The sequence below is a fragment of the Drosophila simulans genome, chromosome 3L, assembly GCF_016746395.2.
Source record: "Drosophila simulans strain w501 chromosome 3L, Prin_Dsim_3.1, whole genome shotgun sequence".
NCBI classification, from domain to species: domain Eukaryota; kingdom Metazoa; phylum Arthropoda; class Insecta; order Diptera; family Drosophilidae; genus Drosophila; species Drosophila simulans.
The window spans coordinates 5,617,913-5,645,203 of NC_052522.2; the positions used below are offsets into that span (position 1 = coordinate 5,617,913).

The 27,291-nt window shown below is 43.5% G+C and overlaps 2 protein-coding genes across 18 annotated transcripts in view; one reads left to right on the top strand and one right to left on the bottom strand.

Annotated features, from left to right (window-relative positions):
• The window catches only part of LOC6736903, an 81,086-nt gene extending 57,017 nt beyond the window's left edge, over positions 1–24,069 (top strand). For 7 of the 17 annotated variants that reach the window (XM_039293850.2, XM_039293853.2, XM_039293855.2 and 4 more), the window contains 13 exons: positions 1,324–1,438; positions 3,290–3,441; positions 6,229–6,425; positions 9,283–9,453; positions 10,534–10,728; positions 10,794–10,902; positions 12,826–13,005; positions 13,068–13,205; positions 13,258–13,415; positions 13,484–13,861; positions 13,918–14,146; positions 14,256–14,532; positions 14,915–21,280. In XM_039293850.2, coding sequence (XP_039149784.1) covers positions 1,324–1,438; positions 3,290–3,441; positions 6,229–6,425; positions 9,283–9,453; positions 10,534–10,728; positions 10,794–10,902; positions 12,826–13,005; positions 13,068–13,205; positions 13,258–13,415; positions 13,484–13,861; positions 13,918–14,146; positions 14,256–14,532; positions 14,915–16,853 — 4,238 coding nt within the window. In that variant the 3' untranslated portion in view covers positions 16,854–21,280. Of the gene's footprint in view, positions 1–1,323; positions 1,439–3,289; positions 3,442–6,228; positions 6,426–9,282; positions 9,454–10,533; positions 10,729–10,793; positions 10,903–12,825; positions 13,006–13,067; positions 13,206–13,257; positions 13,416–13,483; positions 13,862–13,917; positions 14,147–14,255; positions 14,533–14,914 lie in introns of all 17 variants that reach the window. The other 10 variants (XM_039293864.2, XM_044922972.1, XM_039293863.2 and 7 more) reach the window with 5 other exon arrangements.
• Positions 24,070–24,448: 379 nt separating this feature from the next.
• Positions 24,449–26,741, bottom strand: LOC6736906 (dnaJ protein homolog 1). The gene is made up of 2 exons (XM_016170135.1): positions 26,335–26,741; positions 24,449–26,083 (listed from the first exon to the last, which is right to left on the bottom strand). Exon 2 carries the CDS (start codon positions 26,074–26,076, stop codon positions 25,018–25,020), a length of 1,059 nt encoding a protein of 352 aa, XP_016030553.1. The 5' UTR covers positions 26,077–26,083; positions 26,335–26,741; the 3' UTR covers positions 24,449–25,017.
• Between the last annotated feature and the right edge of the window lie 550 nt (positions 26,742–27,291).

Below are 27,291 nucleotides of genomic sequence, written 5' to 3' on the forward strand. Positions count from 1 at the left end.
CCTGGGCCAAATCGGGCAAAAAGGGTTTATATGGGATATATATGGGGGTTAAGGCAGCCCAGCAGCCACCGCAATATAAATAAAATTTGTCTTTCTCCCAGGGCCAGAAATAATCCTCCGGATAAAGTACAGAACGACACTTGCATATAGAAGTATGTGCATTTTATATGGTAAATCGCATGTGTCATGCCTTGCCAGCATTAAGATGTAAAAATCCGTTTAAATTGTAACAAATGCATAGGGGACAAGCTCCCTCTGCCCCTCCGCCCGAAAAAAAACAAACCTAGGTGAAGTGAGGAACCCAGACGATGGTGTAACATAGGTAAAATATTGCCACAAGGCGGGCTCCGAACACACATACTACACACATACATCTGTCTATCTATCTATCGAACTTTTGCCTTAAGAAAATGTTGCTCCTGCTGCACCAACAATGATAAGCGACACTGGTAGCTTGCAACTGCAGGCAACTGAATGCATGTCGTCAACAGGAAGAAAGGAGTGGCAACAAAGGGGGGTAAGACAGGTCGAGGCAGGCAACAAGGAATAACCAACATCATGGCTAGAATAAATGCTGGAGAAAACACACATGATAGACGAGTCATGCAGACAAAGTAGAAAATGCTAACGAACGCAGCGGAGATATAGAGAGGTACACAGAAAGAAAAAACTATGCAGAATCATAAAACGTTCTTAAAATGATGAAACGGAAATATTCTTTCTCAAATCATAGTTCAATGATCATAGATCTTTAGAGATTATATAATATAATCGCTTATTCATAGTTTGTTGTTATATTTAAGGACTCCATGTTATGTTCAATCTAAAATAACAACATATTGTGAATTTATCCAAAGGTTTATTTGCTCAGTGCACCGATGGCGCTGGGATAACGTGGCGTATGAACAATGCAAGATACCACAATGCTCTTGTTGTTATTGTTTTACGAGCATTGAAGCTGCACTGGCAGCAGCAGTAGCAGTTGCAGTTGCAGATGCAGCAGGAGCAGCACCGCCAACTGAAGACATTCCGCTTATCGTTTGTTACATAAAAGATGTCAGTGGTCCACAGGAGCCGCACAATTGTCAGACATTGATTCCACACCCATATAACATCCTTGATTGCTAGGCAGCATTAGATCCGCCCCCCGCCCCCCAAACAGAATATAACCCATTGTCTAAGCTGGAGGGGAATGGAGCTTCGACTGAAAAATAACAATGACCGTGGCAAAAACTCAACCTACATAGATATGTGCAACAATATGTAGTAGATAGTATGTTGTATGTATAATATCCACGACTAACGCTCTTCCACCAATTGCAGGCATTATCAAAGGAGACGAAATAATGGTCATCAATGGCGCAATTGTGTCCGATCTAGATATGATGTACTTGGAGAGCGTCCTGCAGGAGGAACAATCGCTCAGCATGATGATGCGGTAAGTTATGACAGGCTCTCTCTCTCCCTCTCCCTCACTCTCTCTCTCTCTCTGTGGAGCATCATTGTTCTTGTTTATGTCCTGCTTAACATCTGTTTCGATGTTTCGTTCGGAGCTGAATGGCACGGCGGCGATAAAGTATACGCCGTGTGGCCGGTCGCTCGCCATGTGGGCGCACACGATGGCCATTGTTTAAATTTCAGTTACACGGATTAATTAACTATTTTAGTCACCGGACCAGGCCAGACTGTCAATTAGCTTTAGGGCGCCCTGTGACAGCGTAATGCAATATCTCGGCCATTGTTCAACCATTGTTTGGACATTTTGTGTTCATTTCCCCGTTTATATGGCTCATAAAGTTGAAGGCATATCGCCTGACTGACACATTTTAGCTGATTTCATTGCAATATTCCGGACGGCAACAAAAATCTTTCATTAATGTCCAATGCCAGCTTGAAAACGAAATTTGTATAAAAACCGAAACCTGCAGCTGCTGATGCTTGTTAATTAAAAACATTTTCGTGCAGAGCTTTCTAACTCTGACATCACTCAACCAACTGGCCACAAGCCACATCAAATTCACACAACCCAGAATGTCAACAATCGACAAGCTTTGCCAATTTTTGATTATGTTACACCATAAGAAGTTTTCCAGCCAAAAGAGCAGAATACAACAAAAAAAAAATGGGTAACTAAACCAATGGCAGAAATTGTTTCGCAACAAATCGGAAAAAATGTAAAAAGAAAGTGGAGGGGAGTGGAAAAAAAAAACTAGATGTTTGAACCGAAAAATGTTCCATGTACATGCATTCTCGAACCGTTTTTGGTTTATAGTTTTTCAGCAAAGTCAACAACAAGTTCAAGCCGCAGCTGGTAAATGCGGCGTGTAGCGGGGGTGCGGGGTGAAAGAAAAACGTTTGGAAAACGGGGAAAATTGGGGAGACAAGCCGTAACCCAAACACGTTGCCACTTCACGTTCTCTCGCTTGCCATGCAGTTGGAACGTGGTCGTTTGGCTCCTTTGGTTCCGTTTCGTTGACCAGTCACCCAGCGCCACCCTGCCCCACCCCCTTTTCCAAACCATTCCCCCCCAATCTGGGAAAACACAGCCCCATCCACACTGCATCACCTTTCGGGCGAGCCGAACGGCATTTTGATAGCCTAATTAGCTTCTCTTTATGGCAAACGAAAACAGAAAAGCTTTTGTGCTAAGCGTTTGTAGAGCCAAATGCGCCCGTTCCTGCCTGTGCCGTGACCCCTGACCCCTGACCCACGACTCCCGACCCCCAGTCAGCCGGTCGTCCATTCAAATTATGCACGTTGGAAGCATTTTCCGCATCTTTTGCTAATTTCGCGCACTGACACAGAAAAAGGTCACGGCAGTCCGCAGTCGGTAGTCCGTAGTCGGTAGTCCGGAATCCGTTCCAGGTGTCGCTACACGTTCATTTGTTTGGATTTGTCAGGAGGGTCACAAACGGAAATTATGCAAATACTACACGGCGCAAAATGGGCTACTTAAATGCTGCGTAATGCATTTTCCAGGAAGATATGTATAACAATGTAGGGTTCACCCAGTTTTAACACAACTTGAATTCAAATGTGTAGCAATTAAATCCAATTTCAAGTTTGCACTTTACGAGATGAAATCGCATTTTTAAAATATATTTTTATTCTCACCTAATTTACATCTTAATTAATACTGATGTCATGGGAATACGCACATGTGTGTGTGTGGGGTTAAGCATTAACATTTTTTCCCTATCAAGTGGGTCAGCAATGAAAATTATGCAAATACCTGGTTCACCCGACGATAATCTGCTCTTTTTCTACCCATTGCCTTCTCATTCCGCAGGTCCTCGCGCACGGAGCCACCAGATCTAGTGGGGATCATGAGGGTAACGGACGATATGATTGACTCGCTGGTCTGTCCGCCGCCGCCCACAGATCCGCCGGTGATGAGCGAGGAGATGATAACTGGACTGATTGTTCCGGCCCCCGGTTGGAGTAAGTACCACCCCAATGCCCAAATTCCGATTCCCAATTCCCGATTCGCAAAAGCCCAGTGGCCAATGCACCCATGCAAAACCGAAAGAATTCTACCCCGGGTAACCTCGAAATTGTTGTGTGCGAATTCGGCCGTTTTTAAACATTTAAGCTGGAAAACTGAGGGGGGGTGCGGATAAGGGGGGGATCAAACCACAGGCAGCATTCATCAGCCACTCGTACAACAAAAGCATACTAATCACGGCTATGGTTGCAGTTCCGTGTCCGTATCCGTATGTACGGCTTGGGGTCCGGTTTTACGAGCCTTGACGTTGAGGTGCGTCGTCCCTGTATTTCTGCCTCTCTTTATCCTTTATCCCTGAATCCATGCACGTGTATGCATGTGAGCGTGTGTTCGTAGGTGTGTGTGTGGCAGGAAACGAAAAAGCGCATTTCCGGGCATGCATGCGAATTTGTAAAGTTCATTAAAGTAATTTATATTTCTTTTTTTTTTTGAGTTGAGCCGCATTAAATGCTGGCTCTAGACAACGGCTAGTGAAAGAGATGGCATTACAGTGCGCGAAAGAGAGAGAGCCATTGAATGTGGGCGTACAACATGTACAACAACAATTACATCAATAAGTAAAGAGGGGACGAGAGGCGCGTGCACGTGTGTGTGTGTGTGTCGTTTCGCAACAACCAACTACATAATTACAGGATTACAAACTGCAGCATACATTCAAGCGCTCACACGCACGCACACACACACGCTGCGCTGCACTCAAAAAGCCGAAGTGGCTAAGAACACAAAACAATTAAAGCCAACAAACGCAGCAGCGGCAAACAACAACAACCACAACAACAGCGCCACACAAAATGAAACTTTTTTGTTGCGGCAAACAATTAAAAGGCACAGAACGAACACTAAAAAAAGAATTAAAATAAAATATATACCAACAAAACAAAAATTGTAGCAGAAATTAAACGACTCTCTTTATACGAACGCATATGTGTGTGTGCGCGTATTAATATTTATTTCTGCATTTCTCCTCTTTTTTTTTTTTGTTTTTGTTGACACACATCCTGGTGGCTAAAAAAGTTTGCCAAAGAAGAGAAGGGTATTTAAAGGGACAACAAAAGCGCACAAAAGCGGAGTAACTGATTACAGGGAGTATTCCCACTTTTTTTTGGCCAAAGCCACCAATTTTCAATTAAGTTTGTTCGCCATAAATAAAAAACGAATTCATTGATACCTTGGCTGCCATCTAGCCAATTAGTTGTATTAAATTGCGAAAAGTTGAGCCAGCCAAGTTAACGCAGCGAAAAAAAGTAGTCGGATTTCCTTGAAAAACTTCGCAAACGTTCAAGGGATCATTAACCCCCAGGAAACTATGCAGGACCTGTGCCAAGTTGTTTAGTATCCTGGCACATAAAGCAAAAAAAAGTAACCGAACAGGAAGAAAAACAAAAAACTGGCCCAGCTTGAGAGCTCCTCGAGCGTATCTTCCTGCCATAAACAACGGCAAGTCTTACTTTATTTAAAGCCACTAAAACTGGCCAAGTTATTTGCCATCGACAAATTCGGCTTGGCACGTCCACGAGTTATTAGCTCAGGCTTCTGCCAGGACCCTAGAAAAACCCAACAACCAGGACTACGTGCAGCTTGCAAAGGGAGACCGCAAACTGAAATTTATAAGACGGCAATTTCCAATAACTACTCGCACGCAGTGTGTGTGTGGTGTCAAATTTTAGGGAAAATGTTCATAAAATTTGTTGCCAGCAAATTTGCATGCAGAAGGGCCAAGACAACAGGATAGTCGACACCAGGACACCAAGGCGGTCTTCAAGGACATGATACTTAAACGCTTCCCGGGTGCCGGCAAAACTACTTCTACTACATGCCACAAAAATACACACAAGAAAAATGTACCAAAGTACACTGCAATTCAAAGTGAATCTAAAAGAAATGTTTTATTTTCAAAAACAATGTAGGTTTATAAACTGGAACATGATCGTTAAATGAACTTTTAAACATGTATTGTTTTGAACTCAAATGTTCATTTAAGGATCCAAACTTTTGAACTCTTGAGATTGCGAACTTTGTTTATGCGAACTTATTGCCAACGAACTCAATATTTAAAAAGTTTATGCAACTTTTTGGCTGCTCAAAACAATATATGTATAGTATTTGCGGTCTAGCTGGATCTTTGCTAGTTTTTGGCCCAAAAAAGCAGCTTTGAAGAAATTGCCGTTTCCATGTTGTAAGATTAAAAATTCCGAAAATAGTTGCGGCTTCTTTTTTGGGAAGTGCAAGTGAGTTTCTCTGTGAGTTGGCCTCATATGTATGGGCCATAAATTTTTTTCGGTTAAGAGCGTGGTTCGCTCCGTCCCTTTCCCGCCGCCTGTGTCCTTCTCTTTCTGCCGTTAGTGTGTGAACGCTGTGGCAAACACATTGCAGCAATAATCATTACTGCTTGTTGTTGCTGCTGGCTGTTTTTTGTCGTTATTACTTTCGGCTTTGAGGCAGGGTAAAAAACGAGGGGGCAGGGCGCTGAAGGCGTGCCATTTTCGCCAGTATTAAAATTCCTTCGTTCGCCTTTTTTACTGCACAAACATGGAATTTAAAATTAACAAGCAACAAATAACCGAAAAAACGAGCATTTAATCGATATCCTCCAGGCGCCATTTAAACACACACATATACAAACGGCACACTCAACTAATTACGAGGCAGGGCAAAACTAATAATAATAAAAGTAGTAATAATACTTAATCACAACATTCGCTTATCTCCCCTGCAATTTTCAGATGGCACTAGCAAGGATTTGTACTCGCCGGAGGCGGAAAGCTCGCCGGCCACCTCCTTTGTGGATCCTGCCGCAATGGCCGCCCAGCTGGCGGTGGGCGGCGTGGGAGGCGTGGTCGTGGGCGGACTGGGCGTGGCCAAGCCAACGTCGCGTACGAGCAGCTTTGAGATTGAGAATCTGCTAAAGACCGCGGAGCAAGTAAGTGCAGTGCCCGAAAATCGTTGGTATGATCAGGAGGAAGGTGGAGGGAGGTTGGTGGCAGGAGGATGACCTCCTGAAGCTGGAAAACTGGGAATGGGGACAACCAAACGCAAACACAACTCCCTCTCTCCCCTCTCGCTCCCTCGCTCGTTTGTTCGACCCCCCATGACCCCCAGCACGGCCCCAAAATCCCACCCCTTTTAGTATGTACTTACCCCCAGCCTTGTCCCACAGGAACCTGCCACTTGGAAGGCAAATCAAATTGCTTTGAACTCGCAAAGCGGAAACGGAAACTATTAAAACGAGCGCCAAACACGACATTCAGTGGGTGGGTGGGTGTAGTGGTTGTGTTGGGTGTGGATGAGAATGGGGATGGGGCTGGACTATATGAATGGGTTGTATACAGTAGTTGATGTGGCGTGGCTTTCGGAAGGCCGACTTCCTCCATTCCCCAATGAGCACTTGTGATTGAAATGTGCACAAATTGAAATTTGCACAAAAAGATGTGGCAAGAAACACTCGTAGCAGGAAGCGAGATCTCCGAGAGCTCTATGCCCCAGGGCGTGTCTCGACACATCTCAAGATGTCATGGCAAATTTGGCCTATTGGGTCGCCACTGCCGCCAAGAGGACGAGATCCTCCGACGCGGCGCCGCTTTCTTCTCCTACAGGCAGCAAACAATAAACGTCACGGATAGCAATGTGCCAGGCATAAAAATATCAAGGATATCTATATATATATACACACAGGACAAGAGATATGCCTACAGAGAAAGAAAAGTGTTCAAGATGAAATGTTAAAAATAATATGAAACAATAATGTGCCACTTAATTTTAATTCGGAAGTTCATATGCCATGCATATCTGATGCCGCGTTAAGCACATTGAGCATTATCTTAATATGTTCCCTATCATTATGAGTATTTAATTTTTTTCAGTGGGTGGCCAGACGATGGGGTTGAGGCAAGGGGCGCGACGGGACAGATAGAACAACAAGCAAAGATGCCACAGAATGCACTTTGTTTTCTGGATATGCTTTTCCCAAGTGTGCTCGAAACTGGCAGAAACCCACTTCATTTAATGATACTTGAACACTGTGACACACAAACACACTGAGGGGAGCCAAAAGAGGTTGAGGGCGAAGGACTTTTGTGCGGGGAGGTGTTGTGTTGTGTTATATAAGGAATCCTTTTAATTCAAGTTGACATTTCGCACAGGACGAAACGAAGAGGCTGGGCGCAAAATTCAAGACATTTTCAAATTTTACATCTTTGGGCCAGGCCAGCGGCAACAATGTGGGCACTCAGCGCCAGAAGCTGCCGCAGATGTTGCCACTGTTGTTGCACCTGTTTCACCTGCCGCAAGGCACCCAGCCCCAACCAACCGCCCACTTCATTTTTTTTCTCTGCCTCCTGTCTGCCGTTTTGGCTTTTGGGTCGGCGTCGCTTATGCAAATCAGAAGCGCAGCTCAGCTCAGCCCCAGAATGCAGAACAATAAAACAGTTAAAAGTAGACAAGAACAAGCTGCAACAGCCAAGGGAACCAAGGCAGAAAGAGAGGGGCATAGTGCCGAGGAAAGAGAGGGCACTAACAATACACAAAGTGCAACTGCATAAAAGTGAAACGTCTCCACAATGCCGGGCAACAAGAGCGCCAAACAATGACAACTGCAATTGCAGCAGGTCAGAAAGAGAGGCAAATGGGGGGAAGGGAAAGAGACGGCACTAAGACCTAGTGATGACAACGTGACAAATGGATATTTCAGCAGGATTTAGGATTCCGAGTTTTTATTAATTAATCAAATTATAGTTTCTGTTATATACTTCTTCGTACATTCTTTTCTGCGGCTTCACTCAATTTGTAATCCTTTTTTACCTATAACTACCTCGTTTTTTAATCCTTAGTTTTAACATGCATTATCCTTTGTTCTGCAAGTTACAAGGTCTTGAGCTCGGAGCTCTGTTTGTTTAGGTATTTACAATGCAAATTCATTTGCCGCTCCTTTTGCTAAGTCAATTTATCAGGAATTCTTCATTTAACATTTTTTTTCTCGTACTGTTTCAAAGACACAAGTAGGTGAAGCAGAAGAGCTAAGCAAATAGGAGAAAAGCCAAGAGAAAGAGCCACGAAGAAAGTCTCTGCCGCCACTAAGTCTTAATGCAAAAGTAGGGTGCTTTATGGGGGGCAGAGCATATGGGATGGGGCAAAGACATGTCCGTATGTATTTTGTGTATGTCAAGCGTCAACTGTCAGTGCCAAATGTGCTTGTAACCGCAAACACACAGAGAAAGGGCGAAGGTTGTGGGTGGCACGGCCAACAGATAGTTACTATCTCGGGATAGGGGAATGGTGGGACTTGAGATTGAGACCCACAAACACTTTGCCCGCAACACCAACAACGCGAACACCCTTGGAGGACAAAGAACAAAACACCAACAACTCGGACAAGGACGTGACAGTCATTTAGAACCGCAGCTGTCTCCGTGTCTCCTTAAAGTGGCCGCGGGCTTGTTGCCACGCCCAAAACCCAGTGCAAACCCCTTTGAATAACCCAACCATTTGGCACCACCCACTAGATCCAACCCACTTGGTGTTATAAACTATCACTGTTCTTGTCTATCTCTGTCATGGCTAACTTCATTTTTGTTTATTGTCATTTATTTTGTGTCTCCTTTTCACGCGCTCGCATCTCTTTTCGTTCTGTTCTTCCTTTGGGTTTGTTCCTCCTCATCATGCAACAATCAACACAACACCAATATAACAACTCAACAACAACTCAACAACTACAACAACAACCACACAACACCACTGTTACAACAACTACAACTTGAACCTGACCTGTGAACCGTGTTAAGGTTACCGGATTTTGTCGTTCACCCCAGGAAACGCGGAAATCGAGCCCAACCGGCTCGGTCACCTCATCGGTGTCGACCACGGCATTAACACCATCACGCCAGCTGACCGATGCGGAGAAACTGCGCAAAGTCGTCATGGAGCTGGTGGACACGGAACGCACCTATGTGAAGGTAAGTCTACACAGCAAAAAAATTCCAATTATATCTGTAGAAATTTATTAAGGGCAATGCCGCACAATTTTAGAGATCTTTGTTGGTGTCTATATATAATAATAGCTTATTTGTAACAAAAATTAGAATACGAAGTTTTATTTTAAGCCAAACACTTTTATATATCTCTCAAAGGTTAAGAAAGTTCAAAAGATATGTCTTTCCACATTAAAACGAACTGTATATCTCGATTTTAATTTGGTTTTCATAATAGCTTCTTAGCATAATGAAATATTTCTGATCCTATCGGAAAAGTACTTCTGTTTGTTCAGTGTGCCCAGATCCAACTTAAATGCAAATCCCAGAATCGACCACACCGACCTGTGTTCATTAGAGTGGGGCGGCAAAAAGTTCGCCTGCAATTAAAAATGCAAATTTTAATCCTTTAACTGTGTCGCTCGGCTTCTGTTTGGGATTCTCTGTTTCTGTTTCTGCTTCTACTTCTGTTCCCAATCCCAATCTCCTTGCCAGTGTTTGCTTTAAGCCAGCTTCAAGTCTGGTTTTCGTTGGTCTGGGCTAGGAAGTATACAAATAATTATTATAATTTAGAAATTATGTAAAGCGCCGCTGCGGCAACGACGAAGGCTCCGGGTCTTATCTGTGGCGAGCGACCAGACTGCTGTCCCGCCCATAGCCCGCTCCGCCCTACCGCCTACCGCCCGCCGCCCACCGCACCCCCGCTGCCCGGAAGTATTGTTCCAAATGAAAGCGCGCGCCTGTGGCTATGCTACAGTATTTCTCCACTCTTTTTTGTTTCATGTTTTGCGCCAGTTGGCAAAACTAAAAAGTTTCCTCCAACCAAGCATAACTGCTGGCCAACTCCGCCGGGAATTGTTGTGGCCAAAAAGGGCGGTGTGGTAGCAATGTGGCAGTGGCGATGGCAAAGGCGCAGAGTCGTCGTCGGTCGTTGATTTTTTAATTTAATTTATGCATTTTCGCTTTTGTCCCTAAAAAGCGAAAAAAAATGGAAGTACTTCGCTTTAATTCCTGTATTATCATTTGGGCTTTATTGAACCGTCCGCTTCTCGATTCACCTTGCAGCACCTGAACAACCTGCTGGAGCACTATCTGGAGCCCATGAAACGAGAGACATTCCTGTCCAATGCCGAGATCAACGCTCTGTTCGGCAACATACACGAGATCGTCACATTCCAGCGCCAGTTCCTGCAGAATCTGGAGGAGTCCTTGGACCTGGAGCCGGATTTCAACAAGTTCGAGCACTGCGGCCAGTTCAGAGTGCGTTTCGCAAATGGTAATTTAAGTGTTGCATTATAGTAATGGCATTTCATTGCGATTCGCAGAATGTGCTCTTTGCGATTGGCTCGGCCTTCCTGTACTACGTCAACCACTTCAAGCTCTACTCCTCGTTCTGTGCCAGTCACAGCAAGGCGCAGAAAGTCCTGCATCCAAGTGAGTATTTCCCCCATAACACTCAGCATTACCCGCTGAATCCCAATCCCAATCCCCCGGACAAATCAAACTCGCAAAGTATGGAAATTCATTTACATACATCAGCAGGGCAAAAGAAGGCAGTCCACAAGATGCAGGAAAATGTTGAGAAAATTAAATTACAACTTTTATTAGCCGCATCACAAGATGTGTATTTGCATATTACAAGATTGAAAGTGAAAGTGCAATTGAAGTCTCTGAAAAAGAAACAAATTAGCATGTATCCTTGACCAGAAGTAACAATGTTAGTGACCAGGGAATATATATTTGCATTTTTAAATTGAAACAATTGACTAATTTAAGTGGAGTATTTTTACTATAGAGGGATCTAGTAAAATGGAAATGTAAGGTTCAAAGGTTCAGCCCGAAAGTTTTGCTCTATCAAATTAGCAAGTGCGTTACCCTCATGAAACGCACTGTACATGTGTGTTTAGCCTTTTTCGAGCACACACACTACGGAACTATTGCAATCAGCGTCAAGCGTCAAAGTCTATTTGAGTTTCAGTTGAGCAAGAAACTTGTAAAAGTCAAATAACCGAAGCGAACCCATCCGAACCCACAGAGCGAACAATTGGCAAACTATTCGCTTCAATTGTGCCACACCCCACGCCCCGCGCCCCACACCCACACGCCCACTTTAAAATGATTTGCAAGTTAAATGAATAATTACAACCGCAAATGTCGACGACGACGGAGATGGCGACACCCCCAAAGTGGAAACCGCAAACTGAAGGCAAACTCCCGGGCCGAAAAAGGGTGTGATGTGGTGGTGGCAGCAGCATATTCATATTCATGCCAAGGCAGCCAGTAGCAGCAGCAGTGGCAGCAGCAGCGGCAACTGTCAAGTATCTTTTGTTAATTAAACTTGTAGAATTATGACACGCTTACAAATGGCGACCCAAAACTATGCCAGGGCTTCAGAACTTCTGTCCTTTGGGTTGCGAAGAGTTGGAGGTGGTGGAACTTGGGTGCTCCACTACCACCACTACCACCACTTCCACCGCTTCCACTAAGCCCGCCTTGCAGTGAGCCGGATAAAAGGCTACTGTGGCGCGACAACATGTCATAATTAAATTAGACTTAGTCTAAGCTTAAAAACACTCGAGCAAACAGATGGCTAGATGGCCAGATGGAAGTTGGGAGCAGGCAGCACATTGATTGGTGCCACGATGATGGGTCGGGATTTGCAGCTAATCAAAAGCGTTGGAGGTAAAAAAATGTATGCGCAATATTTACAATCAATGAGGGAAGGTGTAGTCAAGGTAACCAGGGGGGGTTAGGAGTCCTGCAAGCATCATCCACTCCAAGGGGGAGGGTGGTGGCATTGCGCCCGGCTGTTGCATGAAATTTTATGCAAAAAGTTGAAAGGATAATTAATTATAGCAAGAAGTGCACTTAAGTGCCTTCGTTACGTGCAAGAGCAGGAGAATCCTGTTGCGGATTGGAGGGCTGGATGGATGGCTGGATGACGGGCAGGCAGGCAGGCAGAAGGACAAGCAGCCAACGACAGACGCTATTAGACGTAAATCTGCTCCGGCTGAAGCTCCATCTCCATCCAGCTGCCTTTCCTGCTGCAGACAGGCTTTGACTTTGCCTTTATCAAAAGCTGCTCGGCTGACAATAAGAACAAGTTAATGACATTTTCTTGTCGACGTTGTGACGCTGTCATAGCCGCTGTAACTGCATATCCTTGTGCGCCCTGCAACGGAACAATACCCTCCCGAATGTCCCACCCAATCTCTACCATTGACTCTAATGGGCCAACGTTGCAATTAATTACACCGACTCGAACGAGCGTCCATTGAAATCGAATCATTTGGCAAATGTCTCAATTTGCATTTCAATTTTTTTACCCATCTCCATCTCTGTCCGCCATTCAAACAGACGAGGGCAATCACGCCCTGCAGGAGTTCCTCGCAGCCAGGAATCCCAAGCAGCAGCATAGCAGCACCCTGGAATCCTATCTGATCAAGCCCATTCAGCGCATCCTCAAGTATCCACTGCTCCTGCAGCAGATGCGCAACCTCACAGACACCCGGGCCGATGAGCATGTGCATCTTTGTGGTATGTATCTGGCAAATGTGTCCATTTGGGCTATTTGAACTTATGGATTCCAACTCGAACAGAGGCACTCAAGGGCATGGAAAAGGTCGCTGAGCACATCAACGAGATGCAGCGCATTCACGAGGAGTACGGTGCCATATTCGATCACCTGTTCCGGCAGCACCAGAAGTCTTGCAAACAACCCATTGATCTAAGTCCAGGTAAATACATAGTTCACAACTCTTGTGAATTTCTACTTACTTAAGTCTTTAGGTGATCTGCTGTACTATGGCGGAGTGGAATGGCTCAACATCTCGGACTTTCTGGGCAAGATCAAGAAGGGACTGGAACTACATGCCATGTGCTTTGTGTTTAAGTCGGCTGTGGTGTTCCTGTGCAAGGAGCGACTGCGTCAAAAGAAGAAGTTGATGGTAAGAAAGAAAGAACCTACTAAATCATTCGCAAATCTTAACTCAATTTATATGTACGCATATCACAGGGCGTTTCCAGCAAGAATGCCACCAATGAGGTCGAGATCATTCGCTACCAGGTGCTCATACCCGTAACCGAGGTGCAAGTCCGCGCCAGTTCGGCCAAGGATATGGACTCCCACTTCCTGTGGGAGCTCATCCATCTGCGTTCCCAACTGCAACGCCGCTCCGAGAAGGTCTACGTGCTGTCCAACAGCACTGCCGACTTCCGCAACGCCTTCCTGAAGACCATTCGCCAGATTATCCGCGAAAGCGTCCGGAACATGTCAATTCCGATGAAGAACTTTGGCGGCAGCTCCGGCTCCGTCTCCGGCCATTCCTCGCAGGGCATGGGCAGCATGGGCTATGCGGGCAACTCTCAGACGCTGGAACGTCCCAAGCAGCAGGTAAGCAATAAAGCTTATATTAGAAATCCCGATTACTATGCCACCTTGTTCTACAGATCACCATCGTTCATGGCTCGCACACTCTGGGCAAACCGAAGAAGAAGTCCGGTTCGCAGCGCCACTCGGCTGGCAACATTGACTACGACAATTTGTCGGGCAGCCAGGAGGCAGACGACCTGCCACCCAGTGTGGGCGTGGTACACTACGCCTCCGGCCACGCCCACGGCCAGCAGATGCAGCCAGCTGGATTCCGCGGTCGCAGCAAGACGGTGGGCGATGTTACAGGTGAGTTGATGTCCATTCCAGATGATTCTGCTTTTGTCGAGAAGATTGCTAACAATGCATCATTGTTATCATCATTGACATCATTGACATCGCACGCCGTACCATAAAGAAATCACCTGCTCTTCCCCAGAACCCCATCAGCAGCAGCAGCAGCAACAACAGCAACAGCTGATGCAGCAGGGACACGCCCATGCCCACCCACATCCCCATCCGCATCCAAGGGAGCCACCGCCGCCTCCGATCAGGCAGCCACATCTGCACCACCATAGCTCGGACATCGAAAGGATCGATCCTGGAACGAAATCGGAGGGCGAGGAGGACTCGCAGCAGGGCACAATCAGGCCCAAGGCCACACTGGGTCGAACGCCCAATCACCTGACGCTGAGGTGAGTCCGGCTAATCCTCCCACTGATAACCCCTGCTAACTGGTATTCTGCTGACTAACTGGATTTAGCCAATGCAACTAATAATCGTTACTGCTATATAAAATATATGCATTTACTTTAGCTGGTTTATTCCATTCCTAGCCAGCTCCATAAACTTTAAAATTAACAATTCTATTTAATATTAATAATATTATCGTTTGGCATTGAAAAGGGCATTTAAATTCTAATTCATAACTTGCGTTTAATCCAGTCAGTCTGAGAATATCCACCCAAAGTGATAGTTTCTCGAAGTATGCTCGACTATTGCTTGACCCTGTGAACTTATCCCTTTCTCTTACTGCTCGACCCGCATCTCTGACACACGAAATGTGCGATCCTACAGCACCACATCGACGCTCTCGGTGGGCAGCACCGGCAGCCAGGCGCGCCTCATTCAATCGTCGCATCCGCCGGCCAGTTACCAGCCGGTGCTGATGAAGGACCTAGGTAAGCCCAGCCCGGATGAATCGGAGCTCGAGTCGGAGTCGGAGGTGCATGCCGCCCAGGTGGCGGCCTCCTTTAACTTAAGTCTAGGTAGTAGTGGTAGCTTATTCGCCTCTGATGCCAGAGATAATCAGACACAGTCCCGCACCCAATCCCAAACCCACTCCCTGCATCCCTCACCTCGTCAGTCGCCGCGTCAATCGCCGCGACAGTCCCCCAAGCAGGATATCGAGGTGATTGAGATCTTCGAGAGCGAGGCGGAACGACTGGCCGCCTCCCAGCAGGTGGCCGTCGTCCACCAGCATCCGGCGGACCAGGCCAGGGAATCCGGGCATAAACAGCGACGTGACCGAGACCGTAACCCAACTGAGACGGACGCCACAGCCCGGTTTATGGACAAGCATTTGAGTGACCTCGAGCAGGAGAACTTGGCCGATGGCACCTGTGACATTGTGGCCTACATGGAGAGCCTGCGCGAGAAGGCCTTCGATCCGCAGGATCTGGCCGAAGATACTGGCGATCAGCAGCAGAATGACTCTAGCCTCTCGCCGGAGCCACAGACCATAGTGGAGAATACACAGCAGACCGTGGTGGTGGATATTGAGTCGCCCTCCCGGCCAGCCACTGAATCAGATAGCACTGGCAACACAACCGGGCCCTCGGAAAGATCGGGAGATGAAACGGAGGAGGAGGCCACTACCAGTTCGTTGGCCTCGCATATCGTGGTGATTGACAAGAAGGTGGACAAGATCTTCAAGGCCAAGTCACCAGAGCGTCCAGCTTCCACCAAAGTCAAAGGTGGTAGAAGGCAGATATATATATCGCCAGATCGGTGCAAGTCCCAGGGTAGTTCCCCAGTAAGGATTATTAAGATTAAGTCACCTCGCACCAGTTTGAGTGACCAGGGCAAGCGGTTGAGTGTGTGCTCCTCCAGGGACAACTCACAGGATCGCCTGTCGGCAGGCCGACGGACACCGAGTCCTCGCCGCTCCTCCGAAGGTGGTGGCATATTGAAGCACACCACAGGACCGGCTCCTGGTATCCTGAAGCCACCATCCAGTCCAGCCAAATCGAAAAGTCCGGATCGGAGTTGCCTCAAAAAGGGCGGACCATCGCATGTTTGCAGCGTGGAGACTCTATCGCCAAGGGTTTCACCCAGAGGCAGTATGGATCACCTGTCGCCCGATCGCGGTATGACCAGCAGTTCCTGTCTGCGCCACTCCCCTCGCAGCAGCTTCGATAGCCACGGTGAGTCGGATCACAACTTGGATGTGCCACATGGCAGTCGTAAGAGGAGTATGTCTGCCCACGGCAGCTTTGAGACGGGCACCCGGCCAAGGGCCCAGGAAACCTATCAGTATTATCCAGTGTATGACAACCAGACCTGCAGTGATCACTATGTGGCTGCCGCTCCAACTGGGCGATATGGCGGGGGCACTAGTAGCAGGAGCAGGCAAAGCAAATCCCTGGAACGCTCTACTTCTAGGGATAGCACCACCACCAGCAGCTCCTACGGACACAGGGCATATGGGGTTTCCCCTGACCGTAACTACGTGGTCTTCAGTTCCGGGCCACTGCGATCGCAGTCTGCTGAGAATACCTTCTCCTCGCAGCCCATATACGATCCCTTGCCCCGTCATCCACCTCAACCACTGCATCAGCCGCCGATGCACCACCAACAGCAGCAGCAGCAGCAACAGCAATATATGAGCTATGCCCCGGAGATAGGAGGATACACTGGCTGCCAGCACGATCCGCAGGGTGGCTACCAGCTCAGCTCGTCGGCACCGGAGTACACCACATGCATCGACTGTCTGTACCAGAAGAGACCCTCCTAGCATAAGTCCCGCGTGCGGCAGAGTCGCACGCGGAAGAAGACACCACGCGGAATGGTGGTGGTCAGTGCGCAGCCGACGGCCACCGGGGGAATAGGATTCGTGCCCGAGATGGGCTCCTCCGAGGCACCCGGCGGTTGTGTGGACTGTCACGACTACTTCGAGATCCATGTGTAAGGGAACTCCGCCACTCAAGGACTCAAGGACCTAGCCTACAGGTTATATACAATCTACTTACTAGAAAACCACGAGCATAGGTAATAGAAGCAAGGCACTCTTGAAACTAGATGAAAATAGCTCCAACGTTACCATAACCAATCGAAGACCCCATTCCGCGTATTTGTTGTGTAAGTGTTAGCCGTAAGTCACCGAACCTGAGCGTAGCTAGCTCTTTTAGCGCAGCATATGTAGTTCATACCGAAAACTAATCAAAGGTTAAAACGGTGGGTAACTAATCCCGGTTGGCGAAAGGTTGCATAATGGGTGTGTGCCACCGTTTTGCAGTTAATTATTTAAGTTGCAGCCGAGTTGGGCGCGAACATTTCGCCGTGATTTACACACTCGCCCACATTCACTCACTCAAGCCATCCACCCACACGCATTAACGAACAAAATGGCGGAAGTTCCGCTCGCCTCGGGTGGCAAGTAGAAATATTACGTATACGCCGCGTTGCACACACAATACTCAAGTGCCGTAATTACGAGGGCAAACAACAGAAAAGAGCAGTAGTAGCTAGGGCAGAAGCAGCAGCAGCAGCAGCAGCAACTAAAACTAAAGTTGAAATTCATACTCGCACTCAAGTAAACTATGTACTAAGAGACAGGCAGACAAACAAATGGCAAACTCAACTTGAAACACATATAGATGGGGAAATAAGACAGCCAAGAGCCAGGAGCAGATACAAAACGAAAAGACACCGAGCACAGCTAAAAAGTTCGGCAAAAAGTTCGCCAGCTAACTAACTATTAGCTATGTGGGCTGGAAAAGCGGAAGGGCGGGATGGAAACTGTGTCACTTCCGTAAATGAAATCAAAAATTTTTAATTACCCATCTGGCGACATGGATCTGCTACTGAGCTGGGCTTTGGGTCGAATCGCAGGCCAACATTCCAGGGGTTAACATAAAATATACCTAACAAGAGTTTACCTATCGATATGGGGATTATTTACATAAAGGACAAAAAGGACAACTAGCAGAAAACAAAATCAAACATTAGTTAGTTAGAAAATTTTGCCAATTTGCACGTTTGTGCTATATCGGGCATCGGTGTGTGTACCAATAATGTTGTGACAAATAATTTGCATATATGCATATGGTTTTTATATGATTTTTATAGGTTTTTTATAGATATAAACAAATATACATGCATATACAAACTCGACGGGCAAATCGAATGAAGCATTTTCCGCATGGGTTTTCCACCACTTCCGTTTCACATTCCAATTAAATCAGCATATTTAAAGCATACAATAAAAGGGATACAAATCAAAATGGGAATGTATTCAGAGAATGATAATCGTAAGTCGTACCTCAATGTTCAGTAATGGGTAATCATATTATACATGTATGTACACTTAGGTAGCTCTGGAAATACGCGTATATATATATATATATATCCTCCCTTTTCGAGGCGCTGGTCGGAAAATCCTATTCGATTTTCCGATCCAAGCCGCCAACTCTCGACTAAATATATAGAAAACGGTTAAGATCAAACAAATTTCAGGTTGTTGTAACGAGAATTCAAAGCAGTATAGAAAAAACGAACGAAGTATGAGCATAGTCAGAATAACTAAGTTTAAGCTTCAAGAACATTTACAGTTTACAGTTTACACTGGGCTTCACAGCAGCAAAATCAAAACAAGAAATGATAACAAATATTCACAAAAATCAAAATATACATCGTAAATGTGGCATATACATACATATATACAGCAGCATATACGGACAGCATAAATGTTAAACGAAACTAAAAACTGGAGCTCTCGAAATCCAAAAAATACGCGAAAATAAATGCAAACTAAATAAAGATAAGCGAGCATTGAAGAGGAGCAGTAAAGCTAAAACAAACATCAAATTTAACCGATAATCCCTGTGTGTGCACAACCCACACACGGCCAAACACACTGAAATCCACTAAACAAATAATCGAAAAATCAACACACTAAATGCAAACTTCAAAATCAAATTCGTAAAAACCAAAACTAAAGCGAGCCCCTACGTACATAACTAATAATGGCAACTAACTAACTAACTAAAACTAAGCTAACTAAACCAATCGAAACGCAATTAACGAACTGGCCCATGAGTTTAAAGTAAATACATAAAGTACGCAAAAGTTAATAAGTATAAAAGGACAGCGACAAGTAGAGGACACCCATACATATACTATGTAGTCTATGCACCGATTTCCTGGCCCATCCAAAGAAAATCCTCTCTCGATTCAAGAAAACATACCCTCGATTAGTTATGCATTTAAGTTTGTTTAGTAGTTGCTTAGCAGGTAAGTGCGATATTAAGTTGTAATTAGGCAAACGAACGATGAGTACTTGAATTGAATTAGTAATTAAACAATTTAACGGGTGATATTTCATTTTGTCTACACACAATTATCTCAAAGATAACTAAAATCCCAAAAAAAAAACACATGGAAAATTGACTCGAATAATGTTGAACTCAGTTAGACATACCACATACACTTAGTCGTAACTCTTAAGTCGGAGATGGAGTTGGAGATATAAGTATTAGGCATGTTAAGTTAATAGGTATTACTACCCGCCCATTCGATGCATTTGTGTGTATCTCTTTATAGCGTATCTGTGTATCTGTTGTGTCTGTTACAAACACTTGATATTATTAGTTGGCATCGCTTGATTAACAAACAACTAACCAACCGAAATTCGAATCGAAATCAATGAACTTTGCAAGTTTCCCCCACTTCAATTTGAACGTTTTGCATTTTCTCTATCAATATCACGACTAATGGACAGAGTGTGCCGAAGATCTAATGCCAAATCTTGTACTGCTGAATGCCATGCCAACCGAAAGAGAGCAATGCCAAGTCCATTATAATCGATCTATATATATATATATATATTTATCTAACTATATATGTCTTATGGTTACACACACCAGCCCCACCAACTCAACTCAACTCAATTCAACTCCTCACCACCCCCCAAAAATCCAGAATCCAGTATTCAGAATTTATTCGGCATTTTTTCACACATTGAAACGCAATTATTTTCCAGAAATTTAATTTTCTGTTTTCCGTACAACTTTTTGTGTGCCAAAGCTAAACAAAATGAAATTGAATTGAATTTTATGAAACTCTCATCTATGCACAACTTTATCCATCATTTTTGAATCACGCTCTTGACTTTTGCATCTGGAAAACTAATTTCCAAATTAGCAAGTGGGTTAACTGAAATGCGAAACAATTTCAATTTCACCACTTACACTACCATAATTTTCCAAATTATAAACACCCCATTTTCCACCCGCATAAATATGTACATCAAATTCTCGCTATCATTTTGCAAATAAAATTGGAGTCCTTTAATGAAGACACACACGAGAAACAGAAGAGGCAGAACGGAAAATGTTGGCATAAAATGCAAAACTTTTGATCGAAAATTGGAAAAATTGCCTAGTCTTAACTGAAGCTCTTTACAAAAAAAGAAGAAGCTAAACTATCTGCAAACGAGAAAATGAACCAAGCGATGTCAACATTTTAGCCAACACAACTCCCTCTCTATTCAAAGAACCCCCAATCGCAAATATTAGTTATTAGTTGGATTAGCTGTTAATCACTCCCACTACCCAGTTCCCGTCCCCCAAAAACTATATCAAGTAGAGAAACCAGCCGCTTGAAGTAGTGCTCATTATACATTATACAATAATTAGTTTTGCTTATATTTTTTAACCGACAAATTTTGCTTGCATGCTTTTTAAATCCGAATTGGCCACCATTTACTTATTCAAATCTGTTCGACACAATTGTATATAACCGAATGGAGGCGCTATCCTCCGCCCACTTGCTCTTTCTAACTCTTTCGATCTCTAAATCTATATTTTCTATCTGACAAAAAAAAAAGAAGAAAAATAAAAACCAAAACTACAAATTAAGTTCTGCAAAACCGAAAAGAAAATATTTCATAATTTTTCATATATGGTTTCCATTGTATCTTTTCTTTTCTTTCATTTAATTGTAGGGTCCCCGGTGTGGAAACCACGAGACATGATAAATTTAGGCACAGATCCACAGTCAACAACCCGCAAAGACGATGTGAAAAATTAAATCAGAAAAAGCAAAGCAAAACATTTAGTATCAAGCTAAGCAAGCATAAGAACTCTTAATCCACAACTTCAAATCCTCTGTTCGATTTCTCAATTTTACCTAATCAAGTGTAAGGCAACGGCAACAGAAACAGCTAAAAGCAAAGCAAAAGCAGAAAGCAGAAAGCAAAAGCAGAATGCAAACAGCAGAAGCAACAGTTCAAAGTTCAAAGCAGGCGAGCAGGCGAACCCAAAAGCATTTTTCAAGCTCAATTCTGCGACATGAAGATGCATTGAATCACCGGTGTTTGGTGAATGGATGTGATTGTTTTTTGAAGAATGCTTGGCTTCGGTTTGCTTTCGCTCTTTTTTAATGGATAAAACATCGAAGAGTTTTTGTCATTTTTTACGTTTGCGTTTTTTAAACGGGAAAAGCACCACGAAAAGGATGTCACAGATCCTTTTTAGAAAGAGAGAAACGAAAAAAGAAACGGAACAAAACCTAAAGCATAAATGAAAACCAAAAGAGAAGACTTTCATTTATATTGATTGTATTTAAAGTGCAAAACATATAATAAAAGCATAATTAAAGCGAAGGATTTTGAGCAGATTTAATATGAACTAAGTGAACAGATTTAACAAGATTAAGAAATACGAGAACAAATTCAAATGCATTTGTCGCTGAAAAGACTTGAAAGTAAATTTCGATTTAAATACATTTATTGAGGACAAGACGAAGAAGCAGCTGTCAAAGCGACGAGGAGGGAAACCCGTAAACAAATTGCAACCATAGTATTTAGGCTTAGAGAATTTAAATTATAAAAGAAAACAAAACACAAAAAACAAAAAACAAACGAAGACCCCAGAGAATTGCAACAAAATATAAGAAAAAAGAAGAAACAAAAGTCAAATGCAAAGTAAGCAAAACCAAAGGGTTGAATGAAAAACATTTTAGCCAATTAAGCCACACACACACACAAACTGAAGCAAATCAACACACTCGTAATCGTAATGAGAAAATTTAAATGAAAACACAGCAATGAAAATGTTTAGTTCGTAGGAAGTACACTGAAAAAATACATAAAGATACCATACAAAATCCACATACACATAAACGAAAAATAGCAAAAATTTAGTCAAAATGTTAAATGGTAAACTAAAAGAAACCAAAATAATAATAACGAAGCAAACGATTCCATGCAATTAAATTGGGCTCCCAGCCTCCACAAAGAATCCAATCAGCAAATACAAGCAAACAAAAATTAACTCAAAGCAAACTCAACACGTTAAAGCGGGCAAACATTAAATTAAACTATAAAACTATGCAAAGAAAACCAAATAAATGAAAGTACATAAGCATAAAAAAAAGCAAGACAAACCCAAAAAAAAGACAACACCTTCTAGCAGAATTACAATAATAATTAAGAACTTCACTTTGAACACGCTAATCGATATATCGATGTATCGATAAAGGCAGCCTATTCCCAGCCCAAAAATCAAAAAGAAGATGCAAATATATAGTCGAATACAATGAAAAAATTCTACCAGATGAGAAATAATAATTAATTGGTTGTGAATGCAGCTTGGATGTTAATTCGATTCAGGAACAATGAAATCCCCAATTGCTGAACGTTTGTTTATTCTTCTGCACGCACACAGCAGTGTGCTTGCGAGTGGCGATTGTCTTTTTTTTCAGTGTACTTGCAGTTGCATTGCTCACACTCATTCATTTTGTACCCCCCAACCCCCCCTCAGAAAAACGTCATAAACTCATTGAACCATATAGCAACAAATCGAAACATAATCAAAACATTTTTTAGGTTTCCAATCAAATTGAATTAAATATACAAAAATAAACTCGAATTAAACAATGAGAAAAACTAAGAAAAACGTAATAATTGAAACTACAGACCATAGACAGCTATATGATGTGGAGTAAATAGAAATTCTAAATGTATACAACAGTCTAATGATAGATCTTTATCGATCGCATCGTCGATGCGGAAGATTATGAAGATGAATGCTAATCAAACACGGGACAAAACAAGGAGAAATTTACCAAATACCAAATCACAACATTTTAACATAATTTTTACAGTTTGTATAAGTTCGACAGAGGCAACGTACATAAATAATAATTATAATGATTAACAATAAAAGCCAGCGGTCAGTTGGAAGACTTTAGCGAAATGAAATAGTTAAATTATGAAACTCATTTGATGGCGAATGAAATGGTGGCGTGAAACTTTTTGTACGCATTTGACTATTTTTAAAGCATTTTTATTAAATATATATACATACATAGTCACTATTATACGAATGTTTGAGAGCCAAACGATGTACTCATTTAATTAAGTTCACGTGCACACAACGCACTGGAATCTCTTTTAACAAATTGTTATCGGATATTTGATTTGTTTGAGCGTATTGTTAGTTATATGTACATGTATCTCTTATCACACTTTCCTTTCGACAAGCGAACGAGGCAGCAGGAAAAACGAGGGTAACAATTGCATATTAAATACAATTTATAAGTCAGCCACACACACACACTCTCAAACCAAATTCGAAACAGAAATCAATAGCAAAATGCAGCAGCATTGGAAACAAATGTTGCCATTTACGAATGGACAACAGCAGACAGCAACATTGAAATTCAATTTTTATTGTAAACCTAATTAGCAGCTGCAACAAGAAGAACAAAAATATATTACAACAAAAACGAACATGCAATGGATGTTAATACTTTTTGAGAACGAGAAAAAAAAACAAATATGCAACAGTAAAGAAAGTAAAAAGAAATACACAATGATTATACAATTGCAAATGCAACTTAACACTCAACATAAGGATAGTGAAAATGTGTGACAAATGATTAAATTACGAAATCCTTTTGAAGTGAAAACAAATGAAAATAAAATGTGAAATTTAAAATGAAACCAACATGGAATTGCTTTTCATTGAATTTCTCTTGGGCATTTGGGGATTTCAGGTTTAGAAAAACGATTTTAAGCTACGATTTTATTTTGAATTTCATCTTTTCCACTCGACGTTTTAAAAATACGTTACCAGTGATGCCAGATGGTTTTTGAAATGTAAGTTACGTTCTATACACGATAGGTGGCGTGTTGCCCTCTGAAACTCTACACATGTGGAGACTTTTGAATTGCTTGGCGCGCATAACCAGCAAGTATTTTTAAAATAAAAAAAATTGCCAGAAATACAAGTTGTTTTGGTTTTGGCTGCACATGATCGCCACCACGTGAAGTCTAGCAATTTCCACAATGCCTGCAACCCACTGACCCAGAAACGACACTTGATGTGTGTATAAGTAAGTTTTATTGTTAAACATAATATAATTGGTACTAAAACGTACTATGTCCTACGACGTACAAATCTATAATTGTTATTCTAACTGATGTAACCTCCCCGTGTTGGAATGCCGAACATGTGCTTTGCTTGAAAAATGATTAGTTACTTTAAATTTATAATACCTCTTTTATTTCATAGTTTGTTTTTGGACTATTAGATATAAGATGTTGAGGCACCGATCCATGTGGCGGTAAACAAAACAAGTTATGGAATTTGTGTATACTAGGGTAATGTTAAATAGCTAATAGTCGATCAGTCTCCAACACGAAACGGGTTACACGGGCTGCTGTTTGTGTAAGTGTGTGTGTGTTGTTCTCTTTCCTAATCTTATCCAGCGCTTGCATCCTCGGCCAATATCTACAGCTGTTCGCTTGGCACACTCACTAGATTGGGGCTACAATTGGTTAGGCTAAGGTGTCTTACGAGTACGTACGGTAAACTAAATATAGGCCTTAACTAAAGTGATAACAATTATATGTGTGTGTGTGTATGTGTGTGTGTGTGAGTGTATGTGTCTGCCTAGTTGGGCAGCAGCTCGGACAGCTGATTCTGCAGGCTGGGTGCCAGTGTGTCGGGAAACTTGATGTCGAAGGACACGATCAGATCGCCGCGCCTCGATGGCTCCTTGGGCACGGGCAGACCCAGTCCGTTGATCCGGCGCGTTGTGGTGGGCTTGATGATCTCGTGGTTCGGGTTCACCTGTATCCTGCTGCCCTGCAGCGTGGGCACACTGACCAGTGCTCCGCACAAGGCCTGCTTCAGACTGATCTGGGCTGTGTACTTTAGATCGATGCCCTCGCGTTTGAACAGCGCATGCGGTTTGTCGCGTATGATGAAGACGATGTCGGCTGGCGTCTTGTTTGGCGCCGAATCACCCTCTTGGGGGAAGGTAATCTTGGTGCCGGCCTTCCAGCCCGGCTTCACTGTGATTCTCAGCACCTTCTCCTCCTTGAACGGTCCATTGCTTCCGGTGGCCATGCGTGAGATTTTCATCTTCTTTATGCATCCCTTGTCCACTTCCTCCAGCGACACGTACAGATCATGCTCGATGGGCGGATCCTGTTGCTGCTGGCGCTTGCGACTGGGTGCCTGTGCATTGAATGACTGCGAACGGAAGGCTCCAGCCATAGGATTGCCGGGGAAGGAGGAAAACATATCGTCGCCGCCAATGTTCATGAAGATCTCGTTGGTATTGCCGCCCTGACCCTGACCAGCAAACATGTTATCGCCGCCGGTAAAGAAGACGCCAAACGGATCCGACGATCCAAAGAACTGGGCAAAGGTGGCCCTCGGATCGCCGTGGAACTGGTAGGTGTACGCTCCCGGCTGACCGCCGCCATCTGGTCCCGGCTGTCCGCCCTTCAGTCCATCCTCACCGTACTTGTCAAAGATGTCGCGCTTCTTTTTGTCGGACAGCACCTCGTACGCCTCGGCGATCTCCTTGAAGCGCTCCTCCGCCTGCGGGCTCTTGTTCTTGTCGGGATGGTATTTGAGTGCCAGTTTGCGGTAGGCCTTCTTGATCTCATCGTCGCTGGCCTTGCGGTCGATGCCCAGAATCTTGTAGAAGTCTTTGCCCATCTCTCAGCTGAAAATGTAGGGAAAACACGAACGAACGAACGCTATAGATTAGAATGAATACTGAATACTGATTGCCAGCTTGCTGGGTTGGGTTGGCGATGGAAAGTGCTAGAAGCACAGCACAGTTGTGCAACTGCCGTGTTGTCATGCGAGTGACGTATGTAGTCACCCACTAAAGAGAGCTTCACACCCGATGTGCTGCCTTCAGCAGATCAGATCGATGCGCCCACATGTGGCAATATGTCCAACGAAACTTACCTCAAATGTATGCGATTGTCTGGGAATCCGTAAAAGTCCAAAAATCCAAGTGGAAAAGTGCAAAATGCAAAGGCAAAGTGCAGTTGTTGGTATTGTTCACTGTTTATTCACACTATTTATATTTTCACGGGGCAATGTTCTTTAAATATTTATGAGTTTCGTCTCTTTCTCGCAATTGATTCAATTGTTCTTTTTCGCTTTTTTCTTTATCCACTGAATGTGGCTTGCGCACTAAAAACACACTCTACTTTCGAGTTGCTTTCTCTTCAAAATTTTGTTTGATAATGAGCGGGATTCGTGCGTCAACCTCATTTTATAGGTTCGCCCTCGTCTCCGTCGAAATTTCTGGATGCTTCTCGGTTTTTAGGGTTGTATCTCGAAAACGTTTGACTGCGAATGTCAATATCGATATGCTTATCGATAGCTGTCGATGTTTTAAGCACTGTGCACTTTTATTAAATCGCTCTTATTTATATGCTTCTTTGATTGCGAATGCCTACGAAGGCGTGACTGTAAACGACGTGGGAAAAGTAAGTAAACTATCGGTTCTGGAATGATTCGTGAAAGTCCTCGAATTCCTAGTTATGGATCGATCTATTTTTGGGGATATATATTTTGATATCCTAAAGGGATTCTCTACAATTGCTTAAAAACACTCAGAAACATAAACAAAATATTTATTTTAACTAGAACAAAACCGTTGACGAGGTAAGCATATTATAAAAAGATTGAAAAGTGATGGAGAAATTTGCACTTATATTTTTCAACTAAATAATTTACTATCGAAAGATCAGCAGAAATAAATAAATAATAATAAATAATCTCTAGATGATATAAAATATAATACAGTCGAGAGGTGTGGAATGTGATGTGATGTTTAAAAAATGTACTTAAAAACTAACATTTTAATTATAACAATTTATTTGAATTCTTAGTGTAATATTCAAGCCAACTTAT